Raw genomic sequence first — 27,090 nt, 5'->3', positions numbered from 1 at the left:
TTGATCTTATACAAGAAGAATATTTACTAGAAAATGGCTATACTTGTCTTTTCAAAGGTGGTTTAAAAAAATTGTGTGATTAATAAAATCTGTATTATTTAGAGAAGGACAAAATGAAATCCAGTAACTAATAAGGAGTTTAGAAGGCTAAACAACTCTTCTAAAGGTTTTTCCCTGTTTACATTCCTAAGAAAATATTTCTGAACGAATCTTAACATATCCTGGAAATTATGATGTCAAAATAGGATTGGGGTTTTAAATGTGTGGATTGCTACATTGGTTTTCTTATTAAAACAAGCTCTGACTCAATCTTGGGGAAAAAAATGCTACCATGCTGAAGTAATACCTTTAAGCACTTTTATTGGGCAAGAAGTGGAAGGGAGGACCTCAATTCTATGAAAAGTCTTGATTTATCTTGGAAATAAGGGGGTTTGAGATCTGTTTAAAACTGTAAGAGAAAAATTACTATTTATTTTTCTTTTTTACTCAATAAGGAGAAAAACTTGAAAAAAAATAGCAGTTACATACATGACATTGCTTGCATTTAAGTGGGAAGGAAAACCCAAAGACAGTAAAAAGTCCCCCCTCATGATTAAAAAGATATATAAACAATTTCCAACTGTTCTAAACTGTTATCAACTGTAGTTCTTCTACAAGCAATAAAATCATGAGTGAAACTTTACAGCCAATAAAGGTCTACAGTAAAAAAGCATGAACTAAGTATGTGTTTTTAACAGTAGTGGATAATTTCTTCTGGGTATATCTGCCTTCCCTTTGTAGGAGTTCCACTATGGTATGTTCATCCCAGATGAGTATCTTTATTTTCGTTCAGTGATTTCTATAGCAACCACATTTAACTTGCAGTAACTGTTAAATATGCTGATTTGGTTTGGATTCCAAGAGCCAGACCAGTGTGGGAGGCAGTGTGGTTATGCGTGTTTCGGAAGGTCTGAAGTCAGATGCGTGTTTCAGGTAGCTCCTGTTTGATTTGCAGGCTAGTATAGAGCTGAAAGAGCAGAAACTATGAACAAATATATTGAGTCCCCCCCCCCCCCCCGTTTTGAGAAGTGTTTGGAGAATTATTTTAATATGATCTTTCACATCTCTGCTATCATCAAACCTAGGCTATCCAGTGTGAGCATAATTGTACCTTCTGTATTCCAGCACTCAGTGAACTCTTATTTCAATTGTGGTCATAAACTTTGCTGAGATCTTGCAAGGGTTCTGTCTGTGTAGCACATCCTGTATTGCTTTTGAGGAGGATTTGCAAAGCTACACAGTTGTCCATCTGTTAAAATTATCTACTCTGTGTCACTGCTCAGGTGGAGCTGGAACACTAGTTGCTGAACAGACTTTGATAAAATTGCCTGGTAGCCATCAGATAAAAAATGCTTTTAAATGTCATACCATACAGCTTTTACTGAAATTGAGTAGCCCTCATCTAGGATCAAAATGTGGTGGGTATGTGTTTGGGGTTTCATGTTATTAATTGTTTGCATTTTCCTTAGTGATTCTTGAGATCTACATGCACAGGAAAAAAATTATAGCATAATTCTTTCCAATTTATCATTGCTAGGTATAAATTACTAGCAGTTACTTTCTAGGCAGGCTGTATTTTCTTTCTAAAGGTGGGCATTGAGGTTTTTAATCCTCTCACCTGTTGAACTCAAAGAAATAATGCCTGTTAATTTCAGTCAAATAATAGTTTAAAACTGGATTCAGTAATCAGTAAGGCTTCTGTGCCATAAGCATTGGTGAAGATCAATGACTAAATCCCTTTACTACCAAGAACGTTGTAAGTATATGACAGAAATTATTAGAATAATGCATGTATAATACATTTAGTGTTACCAAATTAAGTAACCAGTTTGCTTTATGCATCGATTACTGATCAGGTTAATTCTTTAACTTACTTTACAATTTTTCTGAGGTCTGCATAACCACTTTTCATATCCTGGCTATTTACCAAGGTGCATTGATGTTCAGGAATCTATTTAAACCCTATTTTTGCATAGAACTTGTTTCCATTTATAAGCTTTTTCTAACTGATGATAATTCTACTTCTTCCATTTAAGGTGATGCATATTTAAACTAAAAAGTCTAGTTCTTTCCACTTGATGTGAAGGATGGAAGAATTAGGAATTGTGAACATTCTGTTTTTCAATAAAGTAGATTGGCATTTAGGTTTTATAGCTCTCTGTATTTCCACCTACTCAAACATAAAATTAAATATCATGGTCCTGATGAAAAGCAGCAGCTCTGCACTGGTGATGTAAAGGGCAATATTAGTAGCCTACATTTAGGTTTTGGTTTTGTGTTTTTTTGTTTTTGTTTTTTATTACCATGTAGTTTAAATAAATCCCACAAATGCTAAGAATTTGCTTTTCAGGAGTTCAATTCAGGGTGGTAGTCCTTAAGTTCCAAGTTGTTTCCTGTTATCAGAAATGGCTGTATTGTTTCATATGGTAGAACAATGGTGGATTATTTTATTTTAACAGCCCTTAAATTATGTAGTAATGAATACGGCAAGTCGTGTGTGATCCTGTTTGCTACTGAAATGATTAAATGTCCTCATTGCCTTGGAGTAGGTCTTACATTTACTGTTTACAAGAGCATTTTCAGAACCCAAGACCCTGACAGAAAGGTCAGGGGGGAAGGAAGTGATTGGCCTGTTCTACTGATCCTGTAGCATTCAAGTTTAAATGCCTAGAACTTGAAGTGAATTTCGGGTAAGGCAAGACACTGTGAGTTGTCTTTTGTGTTTCATGTAAGTCAGGCAAATGTTGGCTAATAGATCTATGCTCAAAGGGAAGAGATGCTCACTGAATCTTTTTGATCTGTTAGATCGTAAATTTCTTATGTCATGATTAGAAATGGCACACAAATTCCAAATTTTATCATCCTTCTGGGAAAGAAGTTGTTCCCTGTGAGGGTGGTGAGGCCCTGGTACAGGTTGCCCAGAGAAGCTGTGGCTGCCCCATCCCTGGCAGTGTTCAAGGCCGGGATGGATGGGGCTTGGAGCAACCTCATCTAGCGGAAGGTGTCCCTGCCTATGGCACGGGGTTGGAACTTGTCGTGGTTTGAGCCCAGCTGGTAACTCGGAAACACGCAGCTGCTTGCTCACCCCCCCCTTCTTCCTCCCCCCGTGCCCGGAGGGATGGGGAGGAGAATCGGAAGAATGTAACTCCCACGGGTTGAGATAAGAACAGTCCAGTAACTAAGGTATAATAAAAAACCACTACTGCTACCACCCATAATAATAATGATAAGGGGAATAACAAGGGGAGAGGATACAATAGCTCACCACCCGCTGACCGATACCCAGCCCGACGCGAGCAGCAATCTGTGCCTTCTGGGTAACTCCCCCTGGTTTATATACTGGGCATGACGTGCCATGGTATGGAATACCCCTTTGGCCAGTTTGGGTCAGGTGTCCTGTCTCTGCTTCCACCCGGCTTCCCCTCCTCCCTGGCAAAGCATGAGACTGAGAAAGTCCTTGGTCAGAGTAAATATTACTTAGCAACAACTAAAAACATGGGTGTTATCAGTGTTGTTCCCAGGCTGAAAGTTAAAAAACACAGCACTGCACCAGCTACTAAGAAGGAGAAAAATTGACTACTATAGCTAAACCCAGGACAGTATCCACCCCTTATTCCATACCATTCATGTCATGCTCAGATCCCACATCTCTCAACACAACATCGCCCCTGTCCCATATATATACACATATATATATACACCCACACCCACACACAGAGAAAGATATCATTCCCTAGTCCATGGACCAATCCCTGTAAAATTGCTGAACTCATCCAGTCCATGATGTCAGGCTCCATCTCTTGTAATAGTCTTTCAGGGCAGGAGGGACGGTATGTAGTGTTGGGTTGTGGCCTGCTGATGATACCGCCAAACTCGTCTGGTCACTGCTGAGCTCATCTGGTTTCCTCAAAATTCATTCTTTGTTGAGGTGATGATCGGAGGGAAGTCAGGGTCAATTGCTGGCGACCTGAAGATATCTAGCTGGTGGGCTATAAAAGTGTTATAGAGCAGGCAACAGCGTACAATTGAGTTCATTGGCTGTTTTCCCCCAAAATCAAATCCCCTTGAGGTACACATCGGACTTCCCCATCTTCCCGCATTACCCACCAAGTATATCCAGGTCCCTGAGCAAAAGCAACCCCACGAGTGGGTTTGCCTTTACCTGAAGCAGGAATAACCCAGACTGTCTTCCCCAACAAATTCTTTATGTGCACCACAGGAACTTTATCCCCCTCTACAGGACGTAAAAGTTCTGATTGGGCTGGGCCAGCCCTGTTGGCAGATCCCCTACTGTTGACCAACCAGGTGGCTTTTGGTAAATGTGTATCCCAGTGTTTGAAAGTCCCACCACCCATTGCTCTCCGGGTAGTTTTTAACAGCCCATTGTACCCTTTGATTTTCCCAGAGGCTGGTGCATGGTAGGGGATGTGATATACCCACTCAATGCCATGCTCTTTGGCCCAAGTGTCTATGAGGTTGTTCCGGAAATGAGTCCCATTGTCTGACTCAATTCTCTCTGGGGTGCCGTGTCGCCACAAGACTTGTTTCTCAAGGCCCAGGATAGTGTTCCGGGCAGTGGCATGGGACACAGTGTATGTTTCCAGCCATCCGGTGGTTGCTTCCACCATGGTAAGCACGTAGCGCTTGCCTTGGGGGGTCGGTGGGAGTGTGATATAGTCAATCTGCCAGGCCTCTCCATACTTGTACTTCAGCCATCGTCCTCCATACCAGAGAGGCTTTAACCGCTTGGCTTGCTTAATTGCAGCACATGTTTCACATTCGTGAATAACCTGGGCAATAGTGTCCATCGTTAAGTCCACCCCTCGATCACGAGCCCATCTATATGTTGCATCTCTGCCTTGATGGCCTGAGGTGTCATGGGCCCACCGGGCTAAAAATAATTCACCCTTATGTTGCCAATCCAAGTCCATCTGAGCCACTTTAATCTTAGCAGCTTTATCCACTTGCTGGTTATTCTGGTGTTCCTCAGTGGCCCGACTCTTGGGTACATGAGCATCTACGTGGCGTACCTTCACCACCAGGTTCTGCACCCGGGCAGCGATATCTTGCCACAATGCAGCAGCCCAGATGGGTTTACTTCTGCGTTGCCAGTTGCTCTGCTTCCATTGCTGCAACCACCCCCACAGGGCGTTTGCCACCATCCATGAGTCAGTGTAGAGATAAAGTACTGGCCATTTTTCTCGTTCAGCAATGTCCAAGGCCAGCTGGATGGCTTTCACCTCTGCAAACTGACTCGATTCACCCTCTCCCTCAGCAGTTTCTGCAACTTGTCACAGGGGACTCCACACAGCTGCCTTCCATCTCTGATGCTTTCCCACAATACAGCAGGACCCATCAGTAAACAAGGCATATTGCTTTTCACTCTCTGACAGTTCATTATATGGTGGGGCCTCTTCAGCACGCGTCACCTCCTCTTCTGGTGACATCCCAAAATCTTTGCCCTGTGGCCAGTCCATGATGACTTCTAGAATTCCTGGACGACTAAGATTTCCTGTTCGAGCTCGTTGTGTAATTAGTGCGGCCCACTTACTCTATGTAGCATCCGTTGCATGATGTGTAGAGGAGACCCTGCCTTTGAACATCCAGCCCAGCACAGGCAACCGGGGTGCCAGGAGGAGCTGCGCTTCAGTTCCAATCACTTCTGAGGCAGCTCGAACCCCTTCATAGGCTGCCAGTATCTCTTTTTCAGTGGGAGTATAGCTGGCCTCGGATCCTTTATATCCCCGACTCCAAAAGCCAAGGGGTCGACCTCGAGTCTCCCCTGGAGCTTTCTGCCAGAGGCTCCAGGTAGGACCATTCTCCCCAGCTGCGGTATAGAGCACATTTTTCACATCTGGCCCGGCCCGCACTGGTCCAAGGGCTACTGCATGAACTATTTCTCGTTTAATTTGTTCAAAGGCTTGTTGTTGCTCAGGGCCCCATTTGAAATCATTCTTCTTCCGGGTCACGTGGTAGAGAGGGCTTACAATCAGACTGTAATTTGGGATGTGCATTCTCCAGAACCCCACAACACCTAAGAAAGCTTGTGTTTCTTTCTTGTTAGTTGGTGGAGACATTGCTGTTATCTTGTTGATCACGTCTGTGGGGATCTGGCGGCGTCCATCTTGCCATTTTATTCCCAAAAATTGAATCTCCTGTGCAGGTCCCTTGACCTTATTCCGTTTTATGGCAAAACCGGCCTTCAGCAGGATTTGGATTATCTTCCTCCCTTTCTCAAAAACTTCTTCCGCTGTATCACCCCACACGATGATGTCATCAATGTATTGCAGGTGTTCTGGAGCTTGCCCCTGTTCCAGTGCAGTCTGGATCAATCCATGGCAGATGGTGGGGCTGTGTTTCCACCCCTGGGGCAGTCGGTTCCAAGTGTACTGGACGCCCCTCCAAGTGAAAGCAAACTGTGGCCTGCATTCTGCTGCCAAAGGGATTGAGAAAAATGCATTGGCAATGTCAATTGTGGCATCCCACTTGGCTGCCTTTGACTCCAGTTCATACTGAAGTTCTAACATGTCCGGTACGGCAGCACTCAATGGTGGTGTGACTTCGTTCAGGCCACGATAGTCTACTGTTAATCTCCACTCTCCATTAGACTTTTGCACTGGCCATATGGGGCTATTAAAGGGTGAGCGGGTCCTGCTGATCACTCCTTGGCTCTCCAGTCTGCGGATCAGCTTATGGATGGGAATCAAGGAGTCTCGGTTGGTGCGATATTGCCGCCGGTGCGCTGTTGTGGTTGCAATTGGCACTTGTTGTTCTTCGACCTTCAGCAACCCCACAACAGAAGGATCCTCTGAGAGACCGGGTAAGGTGGACAGCTGCTTAATTTCCTCTGTCTCCAAGGCAGCAATACCAAAAGCCCATCTATACCCTTTTGGGTCTTTGAAATACCCTCTCCTGAGATAGTCTATGCCAAGGATGCATGGAGCCCCTGGACCAGTTACAATGGGGTGCTTTTGCCACTTCCTCCCAGTCAGGCTGATTTCAGCTTCCAGCATAGTTAACGCTTGGGATCCTCCTGTCACTCCAGAAATATAAATGGGTTTCACCCCTTGATACCTTGATGGCATCAGAGTACACTGTGCACCGGTATCTACTAGAGCCTTATACTTCTGTGGGACTGATGTGCCAGGCCATCTGATCCACACAGTCCAGTAAACCCGATTATCCCTCTCCTCCACCTGGCTGGAGGCAGGGCCCCTCTAATAGTGATCACAAAATTCTCCGCTTCTGTCTTGTAGAAAGGGATTAGTATTCCTTATCACAGGAGCTGGAGTAAAATCAGCTCTTTCGCTCCATCTGGGAAACTGCTCGCCAGAGACTGGAGCACCAGCTTTCCTGGGAGGATCATCCTTGACCATTGTTCTCCTCTTCAGTTCACGCACCCGTTGCTCCAGAGCTGAAGTAGGTTTTCCATCCCACTTTCTCATGTCTTCTCCATGATCCCGCAGGTAAAACCATAGGGTGGCCCGTGGCGTGTACCTCCTATATTTTCTTTCTCGAGCAGTAGGGCGCCTTCTGTTAATAGCTGAGACATGCGTTGGTACGCGTGGGGAGCTGGATAGATCATCTCTATAATGGCTGATTCCCTCAGGGACTGGATGCCTTTCTCTATCATGGTCCAGTTGGCTGAGCGATTCGTAATATCGTCTTTGTAGGGAAACCTTTCCTTCACAGCTGCCAGGAGCCGCCTCCAAAGACTGAGGTCTCGCTTCTCTCTTGCAATTGCTTTGTCAATTCCTCCTTCCTTAGCAAGTGATCCCAGCTGCTTGGCTTCCCTACCTTCTAGTTCATGACCGTCGGCCCCTTTGTCCCAGCACCGGAGCAACCAGGTGACAATGTGCTCCCCTGGAAGACGGGTGAAATCTTTTCGCATATTCCGCAGTTCGGTTGAGGTCCGGGGTCGAGAAGTGACCTCTTCTTCTTCTTCCTCTTCCTCTGACCCACGTAGTAGTAACTCTTGTTCAGATGCTGTTGCATGTAGTAATGGCATTGGGTCTTCATCTTTCTTCGCTTCGCGGGTTGCACTTTGTGCCTTTCGTTTGCTTTTGCTTACAGGGGCAACAGACATTGTCACAAATTGGTCATTTGGTTTAGCTGCAGTGTTTGTCACTGTGGTTGGAGTGGCTGCAGTGTCTGCCACTAGGATTGGAGTGGTTGCAATGTCTATTGCTGGGGTTGGTGCAGCTGTTGTGCTTGGGAGTTGAGTAACAGCAACAGCTGCATTATCTGTTGCTGTCGGGGTTTGAGTAGCTACTGTGCTTGTCACTGGGGTTGGTGTGGCTGCGGTGCTTGGAGTAGCCACATTGTCTGTTGCTGTCGGGGCTTGAGTAGCTTTTGTGCTTGTCACTGGGGTTGGTGTAACTGCTGTATTTGAAGTTGGAGTAGTTGCGTTGTCTGTTGTGGTCAGGGTTTGAGTAGCTGTTGTGCTTGTCACTGGGGTTGATGTAGCTGCTGTACTTGGAGTAGCTGTGTTGACTGTTGTGGTCAGGGTCTGAGTAGCTGCTGTGCTTGTAGTTGGCATAGCTGCGTTGTCTGTTGCTTTGCCATCAGATCCAGAGACATTTTTTTCCCTTTGAAGGTGCTGGATAGTGTTGAGCAGGGCTCTGTAGGCATAGGCCAAGCCCCAGCACGTTGCCAAGATTTGTCCCTCTCTGGTATAACCAGGACGACAGCACACCTCGTTTAAGTGTTTTACTAGTTTTTCCGGATGTTGCACTTGTTCAGTGGTGAAGTTCCAAAGCACTGGAGGGGCCCACTGGCCTAGGTACTTGCCCATACTATCCCACACACCCTGCCACTCATAACTGTCCAGCCTCAGGGAAAATCTCCTGGTGGTCCTCCTATATCGTCGTCTAACCCTAGACCAGATTCGAACCTGATACTGCTGAATTTTTGACATTAAACGAAATAGGATGTTCCTACGACGGGATGGCCGTGGGTAAAACACACTCCGTATGTTTGCCAACATGCTGATCCCCAGCACAATCAGCAGGCAGGTCTCAAGGGTATTCAAAGGCCATCCAAAATCTTCAGGACTCTCAAATGCTGTTGTAAATAGCCTGGTGGGGGAGCAGGGGCTGTAAAGGAATGCCTCCTTCGTAGGTTCACCTCCCAAGGAGAAAAAACAAGATATGTAATTGCTATAAGATTTCATTATATACCTCCCAAAGTATAGAGGTGATGGCCATGCTGGGAGTGCAAGCCAGACCAGTTTCATGATCAATGAGTCTATTATATTACAAGTCATTACCATGAAGTACAGCTAAACAATAATCTTAGCCCAGGCCCCTCAGCCGATAAACACTAAAATAGCAAATACTGGCTGTAAGTAACTTATGACATGCTGAAACTCTGAGATTGAGTGCAATGACTCTGAGAGCCAATAAATCAACATTGTGACTAGTAGTATCAATGAGTGCTTATCACAAATATGACGAGACACACTCTGGTCAGATCTGTCGTTATCTCAACCCTTTGTGCCCCACGTTGGGCGCCACAAAGAACTGTCCTGGTTTGAGCCCAGCTGGTAACTCAGAACCACACAGCCGCTCGCTCACTCCCCCCCTTCTTTCTCCCCCCACTCCCGGGGGGTTGGGAGGAGAATCGGAGGAATGTAACTCCCACGGGTTGAGATAAGAACAGTCCAGTAACTAAGGTATAATACAAAACCACTACTGCTACCACCAATGATAATAACGATAAAGGAAATAACAAGGGGAGAGGATACAATAGCTCACCACCCGCTGACCGATACCCAGCCTGACCCGAGCAGCGATCTGTGCCTTCCGGGTAACTCCCCCCGGTTTATATACTGGGCATGACGTGCTGTGGTATGGAATACCCCTTTGGCTAGTTTGGGTCAGGTGTCCTGTCTCTGCTTCCTCCCAGCTTCCCCTCCTCCCTGGCAGAGCATGAGACTGAGAAAGTCCTTGGTCAGAGTAAACATTACTTAGCAACAACTAAAAACATCGGTGTTATCAGTGTTGTTCCCAGGCTGAAAGTCAAAAACACAGCACTGCACCAGCTACTAAGAAGGAGAAAAATGACTGTTTCTCCTGAACCCAGGACAAAATTTAACTGGAGGAGACAGTGGCTAATATTAGTGTTGGTATTATTTATTAAACATGCGCTAAAAGGATAAGAGCAACTGTTTTTATACCACTAGTTTAACTCATTCCAAGTGGGTACCCTGTCTTATCAAGGAAATATCTTCTTTGTGTAGTCCTAGTAGGTAAGATTTTTAGCCAGGTTTTTAGTAATGAAGTAATATTAATACTATTGATAACAGGAGTTTTATTGCTGGTAATATAACAAAGTGCTTTGACTACAAATTAAAATATCTGGGAGATGGCTTTGTACATAAATAGTTACTTGGTTATTCGCTGTTTTGCGGAAATTAAAGTAAAATGATGTGTTAAAGGCATGCATTCAAGGCTAGCAATACTTATCATTTCTTACATGCCTGATACATGTTTGCTGGTTTTCTCCCCACCCCCACCCGACTAACTGGAAGGCTTTGAAAAAACCTGTTCTTCATGTTCTACATAATTTTCAAGGTGTTTAAAGTGCTGACCCTTTTTCCGTCGCATTCTTCATCTGCTGTTACTTATTCTTAATTTATAAGAGAGAAGTTGTGGTGTTCCTCACATAGAGTTTCCTGGTGGTCTTGCTCATACTTTTAAGTCTTTCAGTTTTGTCATCTAAACCATGTTAGGAGCCTTGTGCTAAGGATCAAAAGCACTAATGGCTTATAAGATGGCTTCTTCATAACCTTTTTCAGTCATAGGAGTCTCTCAACATCTTTAGTTTGTGGTTACAAAAGAAGGAAATACATGTTGAAGAAATCTACGCTAATTAATTGTTAAAGTATTTCTAGATAATATGGGGTAAGATACATTTTAAATTTAAAAAGGCAAGAGAAAGTGAAATTGGAATGGAGTCTGATACTATTTATCCTGTGTCTACAGTGTGCTGTTTCCTTTTCATAGAAACAGAATAGATAGTTTCTGCTCAGCACAGCTTGTTTCGGAGAGGAAAAAGGGGTTTTAGCCAAGGATCTTCATGCTTTCATGTAGAAATTATAAACTGGCAAGAGAACTTGCTCTCTTGGTGAAAAATTTTCACAGGATTGATCCAGTTTACAAGCTTTTTCTGAAAATTGTTTTCACATAGCAGATTTTTAGAGGTTTTTGGCCAAAACATGAGCAGATTGTGTTTTTACTAATAGAAATACGTGACTTTAGCACCATACTGCTGTTCAGCAACTTTTGATAGCAAGGAGCATTGTGGTTCTGAGCACTGGATCAGAAAAAAGTGAAACTGCTTTTATTCCTCTCACTGGCACCATATCTGTATAGAGGAGTAAATGTTCTGATCTGCATCATCTGGACAAGATGTTTAAGAAATTTCAGGGAGATGCTTGTGAAGTATGGGGAGTAGGGAATACAAGGTGAAGATAAGGCACAAAAGCCAACAGAAGTGGAATATTATACGTAAGACTTCTGGGGCAGATCGAGAGGTGAACACAAGGGGGGATTACAACTACAGAGAAGGAGAGGGGAAAAAAAAAATGTGCAAAGCAAGATGTAGCTGGAGCAGTCTAATCACAAAATAAGCCCGTGTTCTAAAACAGAGGGTCCTTAAAATGCTCTGCTATTCAATGGATGCCACTACAACCCATAGTAAAATAGTTATGGCCTTCCATAACACTGTGCTGCTTGAATCCAAAAGGAACCTGAGCCTAAAATATTAGGCAGTAGCACATGAAATGAGGATGAACTATGGTTGCACAGATACAAATGCTTAACATATAGCAGCATGCATTTAAGAAGCATTTTAATCTACCATTACAAAAAAGAGGATCAAAATTTGGAATAGGTTGCACAGGGAGATGTCAGCCTTGGAGACAAGCAGAGCTTGACTGAACTGAGCAACATAAAATAACTCTGAAGTTGGCTTTGAGTAGGGACCAGATGTCCTTCAGAGATCCCTTCCAGCTTGGCTTATATCTCAACACCTATTTGATGAAAGTATCCTTTTTCTTTGTTGTTAGTGGTCTTGTTCATTTACAAATCAAAATGTGTATCACATTCACAGTCATCTCTACATGCCATATATGCATCAGGCCTTTAATGCCTTTGCTCCAAATCAAAGAGAAGACTTGGATTCTCATTTATTGGTCAAAAAATAATAATTTAAAAATTAAATCATGTGAGTTCACTGGATTGAATATGCTTCTCTGTCTAGTTATTTAAATTAAAAGATCAATAAGGGACAGGTACAGATCAGCACAGCTTGTTGCCCTTAACATACAGACAAAGCTTAGACTGCCTACCCAGTTGAGACCAGAGTTTTATCTGGCCTAGTGTCTTCTCTCCAGCATGGTCAGAAGCAATGGGAAGAATTTAAGAGCAGGGAAATCACACATGATACCTCTTAATATTTTTCCAAATTTCAAAGATACAAACCAGGAACTTTGTGGGATAGGTACCATCTCATGAACAGTCTTCCAAGAAATTCTCACTTGTAAGTTTATCAGGTTTGCCTTTAAATCCATGTTAAATTTTAGCATCCACAGTTCCTTTTAACAGCAAGCTCGGAAGTTCAATCATAGCATGCATTGTCTGCATTGCTTGGGAATATGTTAGCTGACAAGTGCTAATGTAACACTTTAATTCCTTGAAACGAAGTGAGATAAAAATTGAAAAAGTGGTTTATCCAAGTCCATCACCAGAAAGAGTCATATTGGAAAAATACCTGAGAATCCAATAGTCTAAAAAAAACCCAAAAAAAACCCAAAACAAAACAAAAAAACTAATGAGAGATTGAAAAGTGAGGGGGGAGAAAAACCCCAAACTACTCTTGAAGACAGTAGGAAAACCAGTGTGTTAACTGTTGAAATTATTTCCTGCAAAGCTGAGAACACCTAATGAAAAGCAAGGACTTGAGGATCAGAATTTACTTCTGAACAAGCAGCTCTGTGATTAAGCAGCTCTGTGATTAAGCAGCTCTGTGATTATGCTTACTGCAGCTTCATTTCAGTGTGCAGTTAGTAGTGCCATTCACTTTGTACTAGAAGTAAAAAATATGGGAGTGGAAAATGTTTTTGGTTGGTTTGGGGTGTTTGTGTGGGTTTGTGGTGGGGTTTTTGGGGGATTTTTTTGTTGGGGGGTTTTTTTGGTGGTTTTTTTTTTTTTTTTTAAGCCTTTCCACTGAACATACCTGGTGCTTAAATATTAAAAACCAATGAAAATGTTAATTGCTTCTGAAAATATGCCTATAATCTTCTGTACAGCTTGGTCAGGGCAATCCCAGGCACAGCTACAGATTGGCCAGAGAAGAGATTCAGAGCAGCCCTGCAGACAAGGACTTGGGGGTGTTGGTTGATGAGAAGCTTAACATGAGCTGGCTTCAGTGTGCACTCGCAGCCCAGAAAGCCAACCGTATCCTGGGCTGCATCAAAAGAAGCATGACCAGCAGGTCAAAGGAGGTGATCCTGCCCCTCTACTCTGCTCTCATGAGACCTCACTTGGAGTACTGTGTACAGTTCTGGTGTCCTCAACATAAAAAGGACATGGAGCTGTTGGAGCGAGTCCAGAGGAGGGCCACGAGGATGATAAGGGGGCTGGAGCACCTCCCGTATGAAGACAGGCTGAGAGAGTTGGGGCTGTTCAGCCTGGAGAAGAGAAGGCTGCGTGGAGACCTCATAGCAGCCTTCCAGTATCTGAAGGGGGCCTATAAGGATGCTGGGGAGGGACTCTTCCTTAGGGACTGTAGTGGTAGGACAAGGGGTAATGGCTTCAAACTTAAACAGGGGAAGTTTAGATTAGATATAAGGAAGAAGTTCTTTACAGTGAGGGTGGTGAGGCCCTGGAATGGGTTGCCCAAGGAAGTTGTGAATGCTCCATCCCTGGCGGTGTTCAAGGCCAGGTTGGACAGAGCCTTGGGCGACATGGTTTAGTGCGAGGTGTCCCTGCCCATGGCAGGGGGGTTGGAACTAGATGACCTTAAGGTCCTTTCCAACCCTAACTATTCTATGATTCTATGTTGCTTAAAGTATCTGTAGGTTTTTTTGTAATTTAAGATTTTCCTTTTCTTTGTGAACTGTTAGTTTGGACGTAGTAATTATGTGATAGTTCTTTTATTTGGACACTTTCAAAGCGAAGCAAATGAGATCCAAGTGTATTAACCACTACCTTCTCATCAGTGAGTTTTTAGGTGACCAATATATTTGATGCTACTTTGGTGTAAAATAACTTGTTTTGTCTGTATAAAGACTAAAGACTTTTGTCTTTAATTTGTTCCATAAAATGGCAGAAGAGGCTTGTTTGCTGCACAAATCTGATGATTAGATACTGTATAAAATATATATTTAAGGACAGTACTTTATCTGTGATTTTATTGGGTAGTTTGTAATCATTCTGCAATTAGGCCACTGAAAACATATTTCAAGAGGAGTATTTGGCACATCTCAAATATGAAAAAAAATTGTATACCCTTTAGTTAAAAACAAATCATTGGTGTCGTGATTTACTGCATAGCCTTTAAATCTGAAAAAAGAGATAATTGTTGCTTTTTCATTAGAATTTAACTATTCAGCACAACGTTGCTGCTTAACGTTTTCTGAGAGGCTCTAAGATTTCTTAGAGATAAAACTATGGGGTTTTGAATACAGCCTCTGTTTTACTTTTATTTTTTAATGTCTTAAAGGATTCGTGCAATTCCCTCATTTTTACCATTGAATGAATGACTTAAACATGCAAGTTTTGCATGTCAGACAGCTTTGAATAATGTTTGCTTGTTGTCCATAGCTAATTGTTTTGAGTAAAAATAAGAGAAGGTATATTTTGCAATGGCAAATTATTTATGATAAATTATTTACTGTCCTCATCTGCAGATGATGTTCATGCTAACTTTGTATAGCTTACCATTGTCAGTTAAATACTGGATTTGGCATCTCTTTTATGCATTTATAGATTTTAAATGTGTATGATATAGAAGAGTTTGTAATGGTAAGGTAACTGCTTGCCTGTAGAGAAACTCAGTAAGAATAGTGGAAAATACTGTCTACTGTAAACTTGTGTCTTTTTGTTTTGAAACACATTTTTCAGACAGTGGTGCTTCCTGAGTTTTATATTAAGAAGAATAACAGAATTGCTAGTGTATGTGGTGTTACTTTTTAATCTTGAAGTTAAGTAGACTAGTATATGGCATTCACTTAGATGTTTGGTTTTTTTTCCTAACAGAAAGCTGATCATCACACTGGGTAAGAAGCAGAAAAGAAAAAACGAATCTTCGGATGAATTGTCTGATGCTAAGCAGACTCCACAGCGGCCCTTAAAAGATGAAGACTCACAGGTAAGTACTCAGAATTTTTTGCTTTTAAATTTGTATGTGGTGTTATTTCTACAGGTCTTCCCACCCCCCTAAAAAAAAGTTATGCTCCTTTTGACACAGTGACAGTTCCTCTCTCACTGCTGTCTCTTTCTCACAGGTAGAACCTTACATTATAAGCAATAAGGTGAAAATCAGAAAATCTTACAGGTTAGAGTCTCCTGTCTGTAATGGGACATCAGGGCCCTGCTTGTATCTGTTTCATTTCAGTACAGAAGTCCATAGATTTGAGACTCTAAATACTCATCTGTTAAGCTGGCAGTTAGACCTGAGCCTTGCTTTGGCTGACTTTCTGGGGAGAATGCATAGATTGCCTAATAGAAGGAACATTTTTCAGTGAAACTGGCTCTTTAGAACATTTAAAAGGCTGATTTCAAACTTTACTATTTTTTCTGAGCTCTGCTTCTGTCAAAACATAAAGAATTGGTTTCTTGCAGTGTTGTATCTCTTCAGTATCTGAAGGGAGCAATGATCACTATGCTGATAAGCTCTAGTTGCTTGTGGAATACTTCTAAAAGAAGTGCTAGATCAAGAATCAAAGTGGAGTCATTCCCTTGAGGAGTATCTCCTTTGTAACTTTCTGCATTTATTTCATACATCGCCCTGATATAATAGTAGCATAACTATGCACAAAGGAGTATGAGCTGTTTGTAAGAGATTATATACTATTTATGTGTATGTTAGTAACAGAATTATAACTTTCTTCCTTTAGGGCAAACTCCATTAAAAGTAAGGTTATATTCTGGAAATGCATAGGTTTTTATCCTGTGCCAATTTCATCCACAGAGATGAAATCAATATTCAAAACAAGGTGGTGTTGAGTAAAAAACGATTGCATTATTTGATGATAATGTCAGAAAACAATTATGAGATACTGAGTTGACCTTTAGTATTTCATAGATGACAATGCATGGGGGAAAAGGATCAGAAGCCATTTCCCAGATAGCTTGTCTTAGGTAAAGGTTACCTGGGAGGGTATGTGAATTTATTTATTTCTCAGGGAATTTGTCTTGGTATAGAAAGTCCGTTTAGTACACTAAAGTTGGTGAAAGCAGGTTTGGTTTTTCTCAAGTGCTGTAACTTATCAATAGTGCTCTGCAATCAGGTATAAATTTGTAGGCCAACAAATACAATACAAAAGACTGAAGTTGTTTTTTTTGGGGGGGAGGGTTCCCCTCATTGCTTGTGGTGCTTGGGATATTTGATTTTTATCATGACAAGGGTCATCTTTAATTCTACTATGGATAGACAGGGAGTATCATCAAATTGCATGGTTCTGGCGTGAAGGGAACAGAGGGTAGAGATAATAAGGGGTGGCATGGGATAGAAAAGAATTATACTGCAGAATGTCACACCACTGCCCAATCTATCTTTGAAGGAGTTTGAGAGAAGCATAACAGGAAAGTTGTAAGTTGTTGTGTTTCATTAATTCATTCCCTCTAGTTTTCTAACATTTTCATTATTTTCTTTTCCTATGGCAAATAGCTGTCTATTTCTATGCTCTGGGGGGCAATTTTAGGTCTCTCTTTCTCCCTAATTCATTTTGTATGCTTAGTTTTACGTTAAGCATCTTCCTTAAATACATTGATTTATTTCTTGTGTGCTTTAGAGCATTTGTTTATGACCATGCTTCTCAGTTCAGGGAAATACAAAGGGCTGTTTTTTCAAACAACTCAGGTTATGTATTAATACATTCGAGAACATACATCTATTGATGATTCGTTAATCACTTCGTACTTGAAGAAAAGTCATAGTGAGAAGGATTGAAAATGCCAGTTAATGCCTCATTGGGTTTAGAAAAATTCAATAAATAATGAATAAAACTTGAACCTGGTTCTTAATCCTTCTTTCGTAATTCATACCTCATTTCGCATTGCTCCTATTAGCTGGCATTTTAAAAAAAATAAATCTATTGTCAGCAAACTGTTGTTGATTTAACTATAATGTGACACACAATCACTTTTTATTGAAGAACAGCTAATCTGGCTGTATTATTGTGGAAAGCTGGTTGAGTAGTTTCACATATTTGGATTCTCCAGAAGAATGGTGATACCAGTGTTTTTAGTGTGTATGTAGTGTTACTACTCTACCTTACAACATGTAGTTGTTAAAGTATAGCCAGACCAAGGGCTGAATTTAACAGTCAGAAAGAAAGTTCCTCTGCTGCAGTCTTACTGTTACTTAACATCTGCTCTGTAGAAGCTAGTATGACCACAGGATTTTGGTTTTTGTACTATTCACAACTTGGGTTTGTCCCAACTGATTACTACAGTGTATTGCAACCAACAATGGCTTTTTTGGTTTTTGTGGGTTTTTTTGGGTTTTTTAAACAAAAATATGATTTTCTGTATAACACAATAGAATTATTTTATAGACTGGTTTACCTTGCTATCATTATTTACCCAATAGACTTACAAATTAATCTTATGGTTAAATATATTGGTACTGAGGAGTGGAAAGGATATGCAGTATCCGAATAATCTAAGTTTTTGAAACTTAAACAGTGAGTCAGGAGGAATTACTTTCTTAGACTAAACATTATTTCTCCATCTGGAACTTGTTGTCCTCAGACTCTTGCAGAAATAAGAGTGGAAGATTAGAGAGAGAAACAGCAAAGTAAGCCAAATACTGCTGTTAAACAAGCTTGATTAAGGTGGAAAAAACAAATACATTAAGCAACAAACTTTATTAGCCATCAAATCAGCAATCTGATCAATATGATCTAATGAAAATTTTCATGATTTTAATAGCACTGGTGTTTAGTAGAGACACTTCAGCATGTGTTGTCGTTCACTCAGATAACTGGATTGGATGGTAACACACTGCTGTTACACTGCATTATGAAATTGCTATTGAAATACTGATGCTATGGGAGATCTGCTATATATCAGCTTTGTTTCCATACTCTGAAAATATTGTTCCATGTTTGCTTTTGAACTCTAAATATATAAGTATCAAATGTTTATATGGACTGGGGGGGGGAGGGGAATTGATCACATATCAATATGGCTACTTCTATCCCTCTGTGATTCTCATGTTTTCTACCAAATGTTGGCCTTTGGTTTTAGATAAATCTAAAGCATTGCTTAGAGTGTCCCCAAACTTGCAATTCATGTTAGAGGAAGTTTTTGGTAAGACCTCAATTTTTTTCTCCTGCATGCAGAAGAGAAGATCAAATCGTCAAGTTAAAAGGAAAAAATATGCTGAAGAAGGAGGAAAACAATCAGAAGCAGCAGCTAAAGTTTCTGTGAAAATCAAAAAGAATTCTGCCCCTTTACCTGCTGAACAGCCTTTACAATTATTTGTTGTAAGTAAAAACTGGCTTGGTCTGTAGTGGGAACTTTCCATTTGTCTCCAGTGGTTCAGTGAATAAAGGTCATAACTTTGAAGGAAAACATTATTATTACTAAGCCATGTTTTTTTTAATGTGGCATCTTCTAAGATCTTGAAAACTGGAAGAAATTGCTTATATGCTATTTTTTCTTTTCTGTTAGAAACATTTGTTGACATAACTGAAGTTAAGGATAAGACTAGGTATATCTCAAATAGTGTGTTAGGCTGTGTAGGCATATGAAAAAGCTGTATGCCAATATTATCATGACTTTCAGAAGTATAAAATTAATTGAACCTATGGGGTCTCTGCTTACTGAGATATAAAAAGGAAACTCCTCCCTTTTTTTGCCCCCTTTGGGTTTATACTTCACTGTTCAGCTTGTTCCAGCTCTGGTACTCAAACTTACTGTTCAGCCATTCTAGGTAAATAAAGTGGAAGGAAAGAAATGGAGGGGGGGGAAGTGTTCATGAGAATTTAGGAGGAGTGCCAAAGTTGTAAGGGAAGGAGAAAGATAGTATGGTTGGGAGCAAATCAGAAAAGAGGGAAGGTGACTCTTTACTGGAAGCAGCCTTTGAAGATTGGCTCTTTATCTCTGGAACCACAGGTTCAGTCTTGGTAACCCCTATCTGTGTCACACCTAAGTCATGCTGGAATTCCCAGGCATGACCTTCTCTGCCTGATTCCACAGCATGTTTGTTATCTATGTTCAGAGTAAACCTATTAAATTGACACATGCTGGTTTTGTTTTAATTTTTTTAACCTGTCTGCTAGAGTTCTTATTCATAAAATCATAGAATAGTTAGGGTTGGAAAGGACCTTAAGATCATCTAGTTCCAACCCCCTGCCTTGGGCAGGGACACCTTGCACTAAACCACGTGGTCCAAGGCTCTGTCCAACCTGGCCTTGAACACTGCCAGGGATGGAGCATTGACAACTTCCTTGGGCAACTCATTCCAGGGCCTCACCACCCTCACAGTAAAGAACTTCTTCCTTATGTCTAACCTAAACTTCCCCTGTTTAGGTTTGAAGCCATTACCCCTTGTCCTACCACTACAGTCCCTAAGGAAGAGTCCCTCCCCAGCATCCTTGTAGGCCCCATATCTGTATGTATGCTGAAATTCTGGTTATGTCCACTGCATCAGATCATCTCAGCAGGGCGTTCACAGTGAGTCTGTGTCTGGAAATCATCAATCACCATTGCTTGTACATTGTGTTTGGTAGGTGACCATTGCATCTGATGCTCTTTGGAAGTGCCAGACATATTGTACTTGAGCATGCCTTTCTCTCTGGATATAGACCTGGCTTTTAAATTTTACTCCCAGACTATTAAAGAGAATGCTCCTGGTAGAGGTCAAATTTGCCTTTATTGGTGATCTTCTAACAAGCCACTTGTGCTTGAAGGTTTTAACCCTGATCAGTTTGAAGAGAGGGCATTTACTGCAATTTCTGTTATTGTTTTCCTGCATTTATAGGAAAATCCAAGTGAAGAAGATGCAGCAATTGTAGACAAAATCTTATCCTCCAGGGTAATAAAGAAAGAAGTAAGTGATTGTTATGGGATAAAATTGCTTACTTGAAAAAGGGGTTTGTATCTGTCATTTAACATTTCCCCTGAATTTCCTTTCCTAGATATCTGCTGGGATGACGATAGAAACAGAAGAGTTCTTTGTAAAATATAAAAACTAGTAAGTACTAAAAAGTTGTTTTATTGAGGTGTGGACTGAAACGATAAGTACTGTATACATGTTCTAAAGTTTTGTATTGTCGAAGATTAATTTATAACTAGATTTTGTCATCTTTTGATAGTTTTATTTACAAATTTAATCTTAAAACTGCTAAGAATCTGCACTGTATTCTTAGTGATGATAACTTTAAAATTATCAGTATTGTGAAACCAGCACTGACCAATAGTCTGTCAGCCATTGCTGCCAAAAGAACAGAATTTTTAGAGAAGACAAGTTTATTAAATTTAGCAGGGGCTATGTGCTTGAGGCTAATTTTAATTGCATGAATTTAAATCAGAGCTATTTTGTGAACCTAGATTAGATTTAGTGTCATACATTTAGGAGAGGTTAATGTAGGAGTCGGTCTTACTGTTTAAAAAGAAAAAAAACTTGTAGCAATAGAAACAATTTTATGTCAGAAGCAGGAAAGAAAAAAGAATGAAGAAAAAGAACTTTTTCCCATGTTTTTGTATTTTAAATTTCATACCTATCTTGCTGTCACTACTCAGTTCTTGATGTTGAAAATACAAGCACATTTTTAATTCTATACATGTGAGTAATTTCATTAGATTCTTGCTAATAAATGTGATTTTTGTGAGACTCTGGATTCACATGTTTCTGGAGACCATTTAACTCTTGTTTTCTGAAAGGGTAAAGCCTGTCTTTTCATCTGAGAATGAGTAATACCCAGCAATAGCTCTTCTTTATTTCTATCATATCTTTAGAAAGCTTAAAAAGTGATGAACACATGTTAAAAAGGGGGTGTGAAGGAAGGATTATCTGTACTTCTGTCAAACCAATCTGACTTCAGAAAGGCTCGCTTGGGGTGCAGTTAGATGTGTAGGTACTGGTGCTCATGCTTCCCTCTTTCCTTTGACTATATTACTTTGTGCTTCTCTCCCAACCCAATCTGATGACCTGTCCCTTTTTGCCATGGGCTCTTGATGCTCCTCACTGATCTTTTATTGGGCTCAGCTATATAGTGCAGCAATACTTGTGAAGAGATGATCACATGTAGTACATGAAAAAGATCCAATATATTAAGTACTTTATATTTCTGGGTACTTTCTGATAGAGGTGTCAGATTTTAAACTTGATTTATTTAAGCTCACTTTAAATATGCTCATTTCTTTTCTTAGGACACATGCAAGAAATTTGTGAATCCATAGAGTTCTATGGATCCTAGACCAAAACCACTGCCTTAACTAGATGCTCTAAGATGGTTATTTGGAGGAATAAATCATAGAATCATAGAATAGTTAGGGTTGGAAAGAACCTTAAGATCATCGAGTTCCAAACCCCCTGCCATGGGCAGGGACACCTCGCACTAAACCGTGTCACCCAAGGCTCCATCCAGCCTGGCCTTGAACACCGCCAGGGATGGAGCATTCACAACTTCCTTGGGCAACCCATTCCAGGGCCTCACCACCCTCACAGTAAAGAACTTCTTCCTTATATCTAATCTAAACTTCCCCTGTTTAAGTTTGAAGCCATTACCCCTTGTCCTACCACTACAGTCCTAATGCAGAGTCCCTCCCCAGCATCCTTGTAGGCCCCCTTCAGATACTGGAAGACTGCTATAAGGTCTCCACGCAGCCTTCTCTTCTCCAGACTGAACAGCCCCAACTTTCTCAGCCTGTCTTCATACGGGAGGTGCTCCAGCCCTCTTATCATCCTCGTGGCCCTCCTCTGGACTCGTTCCAACAGCTCCATGTCCTTTTTATGTTGAGGACACCAGAACTGTACACAATACTCCAAGTGAGGTCTCATGAGAGCAGAGTAGAGGGGCAGGATCACCTCCTTCGACCTGCTGGTCATGCTTCTTTTGATGCAGCCCAGGATACAGTTGGCTTTCTGGGCTGTGAGTGCACACTGAAGCCGGCTCATGTTAAGTTTCTCATCAACCAACACCCCCAAGTCCTTGTCCACAGGGCTGCTCTGAATCTCTTCTCTGGCCAATCTGTAGCTGTGCCTGGGATTGCCCCGACCCAGGTGTAGGACCTTGCGCTTGGCTTGGTTGAACTTCATAAGGTTGGCATTGGCCCACCTCTCAAGCCTGTCAAGGTCCCTCTGGATGGCATCCCTTCCCTCCAGCGTATCAACCGAACCACACAGCTTGGTGTCATCGGCAAACTTGCTGAGGGCACACTCAATCCCACTGTCCATGTCTCCGACAAAGATGTTGAACAAGATAGGTCCCAACACTGATCCCTGAGGGACACCGCTTGTTACTCTTTGCGTGCAGCCATCCAGCCAATTCTTTATCCACCGATCTTTGATGTTTTCAGTGAATTCTGTCTTAAATGATAAAATTTTTTTTTTGAGTGAAATTCTGCTTTATAAAATAGATTTTTAACTGTATATTAAAAATGGATAGTAAGCTTTTGTTTTCACTAATATGTTAATGTTAATCTCTATAATTTTAGCTCTTACCTTCACTGTGAGTGGGCCACAGAACAACAGCTTTTAAAGGATAAAAGAATCCAGCAGAAAATAAAACGATTCAAACTAAGGCAAGCACAAAGAGCTCACTTTTTTGCAGATGTGAGTATGAAATAGACAACTAAATAAGCTTTTTTCCTTATAAAATTGTAATTAAGAGCTTGCTTTTAAGTAGAACAGCTGGATGTTGAGCAGTAAAAATTAGCCATTGGGGTTGGGATTTTGGTTGTAGCAGGTTGTTTGGTTTTTTTGTTTAACGTAATTTTAAGAGCAAGTTTTCTGGAGGCACTGGACTATTCTGGCATGCATGGTTTAAAATTGGGACTGTTTGGGTAACTACTTAAAAGTGGCAAGGAGGGGAAGATTGTTAGTATGTCTAGTTTCTCTACTATAAGACTTTCCCAATACAGTACTTAATCCCTAAATGACTGTATTTTCTATTCTAATGTCAGATCTTTCTTCAGTGCCCATTGCAAAAAAAAAAAAAAAATGGGGGGGGGGATATGTTTTGAGGTGTGTGCAAAAGCCTTAGTAGTTTCCAACTGCCAGACTCATTTTGTGTATGATGAGACTCTGGCATGTACCAGCTTTTTTTTTTGTCTCTACTGATTTTATTAATCTTGCATTGCAGATGGAAGAAGAACCTTTTAATCCTGACTATGTTGAAGTAGATCGGGTATTAGAAGTATCTCTTTGTGAAGATAAGGATACTGGTGAGGTAAACACATCTTGAAGCAAGTCAAGAAGATACACTTCCAAGTAGTGTTTGATAATAGTAATTTTTAGCAGATTTCAGAGTAACACCTTAGTGATTTTATGCTTCCATAATATTTTTTAATGAGACATGACAATCTTGTCTTTTCTTATGCTAGCCATGTATTTTGAAATAGAAATCAGAGTTTATTGGCTTATACTTTTATTGGTATTAATAGGTCATAGTAGACAAAGCTCAGGTAGTTACTGACATAAAAGTGATGTCTGAGAATTGCCTTGTGAGTTCTGACAAAAGGCAATCCCATGCGCCATCCTGTCTGATAAGTGACAGGGGTCACTGAAAAAAGCACCAGGGCAGTGGTAGTTCCCTGATAGTGTTTTGATAGCCACCAGTGGACATTTCTCTCTTTTTTGTTAACTTGAAGTACTTCTTCTGGAAAGCTATTACAGAACAAAAAACAGAAAGGCAAATCAATTGCCAAAATTCAGAAAGAGTCTGAAGCAAGCAGAGAACGAATACTGACAGTTGTTGATTAAGTCTCTTGGAATAGCTATGATGCTTATTTTGTTCTTCTAGGCAGCAAAATGAGCAGATTTTTATCCAGTGATTTCTTCCTAAAGCAGGGTTGAGGGTTGAAATTATTTTTCATTGTATGCAGCAGATTTGCTGTTATTACACTTTTTAGGAAATAATGTGTTGTTGTCATAAGACTTTGCCCCAAGATCTTGAAAGTTCACATTTTATTTCATTTTTAAATATTTTTTTTACTGAATCTAAATAAGATAATCTGCTTTGGTTCCATCTTTTGAGGCTTTTCCTAAATTCCAGCTGACCCATAAAGCTTTCTCTTTTGTTGAGAAGACTTCTATGTTAGGACCTTTCTCAAGTTCTTTGTTTTAGGCTTAGGTAGCCTGATTTGGAGAGTAGAGGAAATGTTCTGGGTGGCACCTCTCTAGTCTAGTAAATTCTAGTTTGTGAAAATGAGGCAAACATCACAAATGTAGTAATTTATCTTTTCCTAAGAATAAGATTTACTTGTGGGTAAGTGGGATTTTAAAGTACTCCAGGGGTCTACAACAAGTGGCAAGACTATGAGAAGCCAAGGTTAAGTAAGTAGATAACAAGAATACATACCCAGTATTTTAAATAGTATCAGAAATGTGCTTCTGTTCCCAGCTCTCATGCAAGCTAGCTACTCAAATACTAAGGCATATTAACAGTCTGTATACTAAATTAAAAGCTGATAACATTCAGAATTTTCTTCTGCAGCCTGTTATTTACTATTTAGTAAAATGGTGTTCATTGCCATATGAAGACAGTACATGGGAGCTGAAAGAAGATGTAGATCAAGCAAAAATAGAAGAATTTGAACAATTACAAGCTTCCAGGCCTGACTCAAGGAGATTGGTAAAATTATACCTAATTTACTTGTCTGTCGTGGCAAATGGGATATGGTTTTCCCAACTTTAAACTTTTGTGTTAAAACATAAGGCTTATTGGCATTCTGTGTAAAGGATTTCTGTGCCTCATTACCTAGGAATAATGATATTTTCATCTAATTTGTTACTCTGTTAAAAAAAAAAAGTTTAGGAAAAAATATGAAGTGCTAAACTTTGAGTGATGAGCAGTACATTGAAACTGGCTACCATAGAATCTAAACAGTTTTAAGACAAGGAGAAAACAGAATAAAGTATAAACATCCTTTAGAGAACAGGGTTAAGTCTTGTGCTTTGACACTGAAGGAAATTGGCAAACGAGATCTGTCAAACAGATTCTGTAATTACTTCCTGCTTTTATTTTTCTTCTTGTCATAAAGAGCTAGCTGAAAGGAAGAAAAATGCACCTAATAAAGAAATGTGTTTTATCTTTAAATTATCAGTTTTCTGTCTCATAGAGCAGGAGAAAGCAAAATAGTTCTATTTGAAGCCCTGTATGTCATTGTCAGAGTGAGATGTGTGTCCTGTGTGGTGTAGTACCACACTTGTTCTGACTTATTTATTTTACATAACTGAATATGCAGTGTTCTGATTTGTAGGCTTTTATTTTATTTTAATAGTTTTTTCCATCTATGGATAATGACAGTCACGATTAACACCTTCATATTATATTTAGGTCATTTTTCTAGTATTAAATCCTGCCATTTTGGCATGTGGGAAGAAGGGCTTTTATACCTCTCTGTTGCCATATTTGGCTTTGAGAGAAAAAAGATGACTAAAGTACACCTGTACAACAGTCATTTTAGCATCAACAACAAGTATTTTCTATTCCGGGCTCCAGCAACTACAAGAAAGTATTTGCTGACAGCAGCCCTGCGAGCAGAAGCCTGGCTGCTCCTGGTGTGGGGGAGTGGACGGGTGCTTTGGGAGAGGGGAGGAAGCCACAGCTGCTGGGGAGGGACAGCTACTGCTGCTCAGAGATGGGTGTCAGGTGATGCTGACATTGGCAAGAAAGAGATACAAAATTCAGAGCTGGGCAGATAAGGCCACATGAGTCTAGAGTGAATGAAAGCTTTTATAAAAACTGAGAAATGGGGGGGAGTGCAGCTGATCATAAAAGCTTGTAACTAAAAATATTTTGCTTGAATGTATGGGTTTGCTCAAGGTACAAAGCAGAAGCTATCTGAAGAGAGTTTTCTGCTGGAATTCTACCTAGTATCAGTCAAGACCTTCATAATTTCTCTGCTAAGCTGCCTGCTAAGCTCATGGCCAGCCAGTTGAGTCTCCAGGCTTGGGAACTTGTGTGTGTGTGTGTATTTATATGTAGCTTCTCAGCTTTCCTTTAGCTTGCTAGGGACCTTATGATGATGTGCCTTGATACTGTTATGGTCTGTTTTATCATGTTCTTTGCATCATGATCTTGCATATGCTTATACTGTCTTTCATCTGATCCCTTGGTGAAATCGATTCAGGGAACTAAACCGCTCACAAGTCTACTTGTTTGTATTCCTGGTGTTGGCTTCCTGAATTGGCTAACTGTGAGATTGAGTGATCAGCAGTGACCAGGGCAAGTGCTGAAAGGAAAGGGCAAGATCACAGTAACTGTGTAGATTGCCCAAACCGCTTCAGAAGGATAGTGTCAGCATCCAGAGTTACTCAGACTTTGGGGATTTTGGTAGTCCCAAATACTTGGTTGGCTCTGGTTGTAAGACAGCTGTTCTTAGAGCTTACAAAGCAAAACTTCATATATTCTTGAAGTTTCTTGTGTAAGTGAATTAGTGTTTCAAATTACCAGTGCCAAGCTATTTGCATTCTTAGTTTTAGAAATCAGTTGCTTGATATTATTATAATAGGGTATTAAATTAATTTTCAAATTATTACTGTAGACAAATACAAATTTCAGGTTTCCACAAACTAGCAATTAGTAAGCAATGTTAACACCTTCCCAGTTTTAAGGTTAAATAATTACATTGTAAGTCTAAGTTGTTA

At 40.6% G+C, this 27,090-nt stretch overlaps 1 protein-coding gene across 2 annotated transcripts in view; it reads left to right on the top strand.

Moving 5' to 3' along the window:
* The window catches only part of LOC115619036 (chromodomain-helicase-DNA-binding protein 9-like), a 117,130-nt gene that overhangs the window by 53,488 nt on the left and 36,552 nt on the right, over positions 1-27,090 (top strand). For both annotated transcript variants that reach the window (XM_030511050.1, XM_030511051.1), the window contains 7 exons: positions 15,303-15,414; positions 18,614-18,757; positions 20,257-20,325; positions 20,414-20,469; positions 22,935-23,052; positions 23,582-23,668; positions 24,935-25,072. In XM_030511050.1, the coding sequence (XP_030366910.1) occupies positions 15,303-15,414; positions 18,614-18,757; positions 20,257-20,325; positions 20,414-20,469; positions 22,935-23,052; positions 23,582-23,668; positions 24,935-25,072 (724 nt within the window). The remainder of the gene's footprint in view (positions 1-15,302; positions 15,415-18,613; positions 18,758-20,256; positions 20,326-20,413; positions 20,470-22,934; positions 23,053-23,581; positions 23,669-24,934; positions 25,073-27,090) is intronic.

The sequence above is a fragment of the Strigops habroptila genome, chromosome W (assembly GCF_004027225.2).
Source record: "Strigops habroptila isolate Jane chromosome W, bStrHab1.2.pri, whole genome shotgun sequence".
In the NCBI taxonomy this organism is placed as follows: Eukaryota; Metazoa; Chordata; class Aves; order Psittaciformes; family Psittacidae; genus Strigops; species Strigops habroptila.
This window is presented reverse-complemented; position numbering and strand designations above follow the sequence as displayed.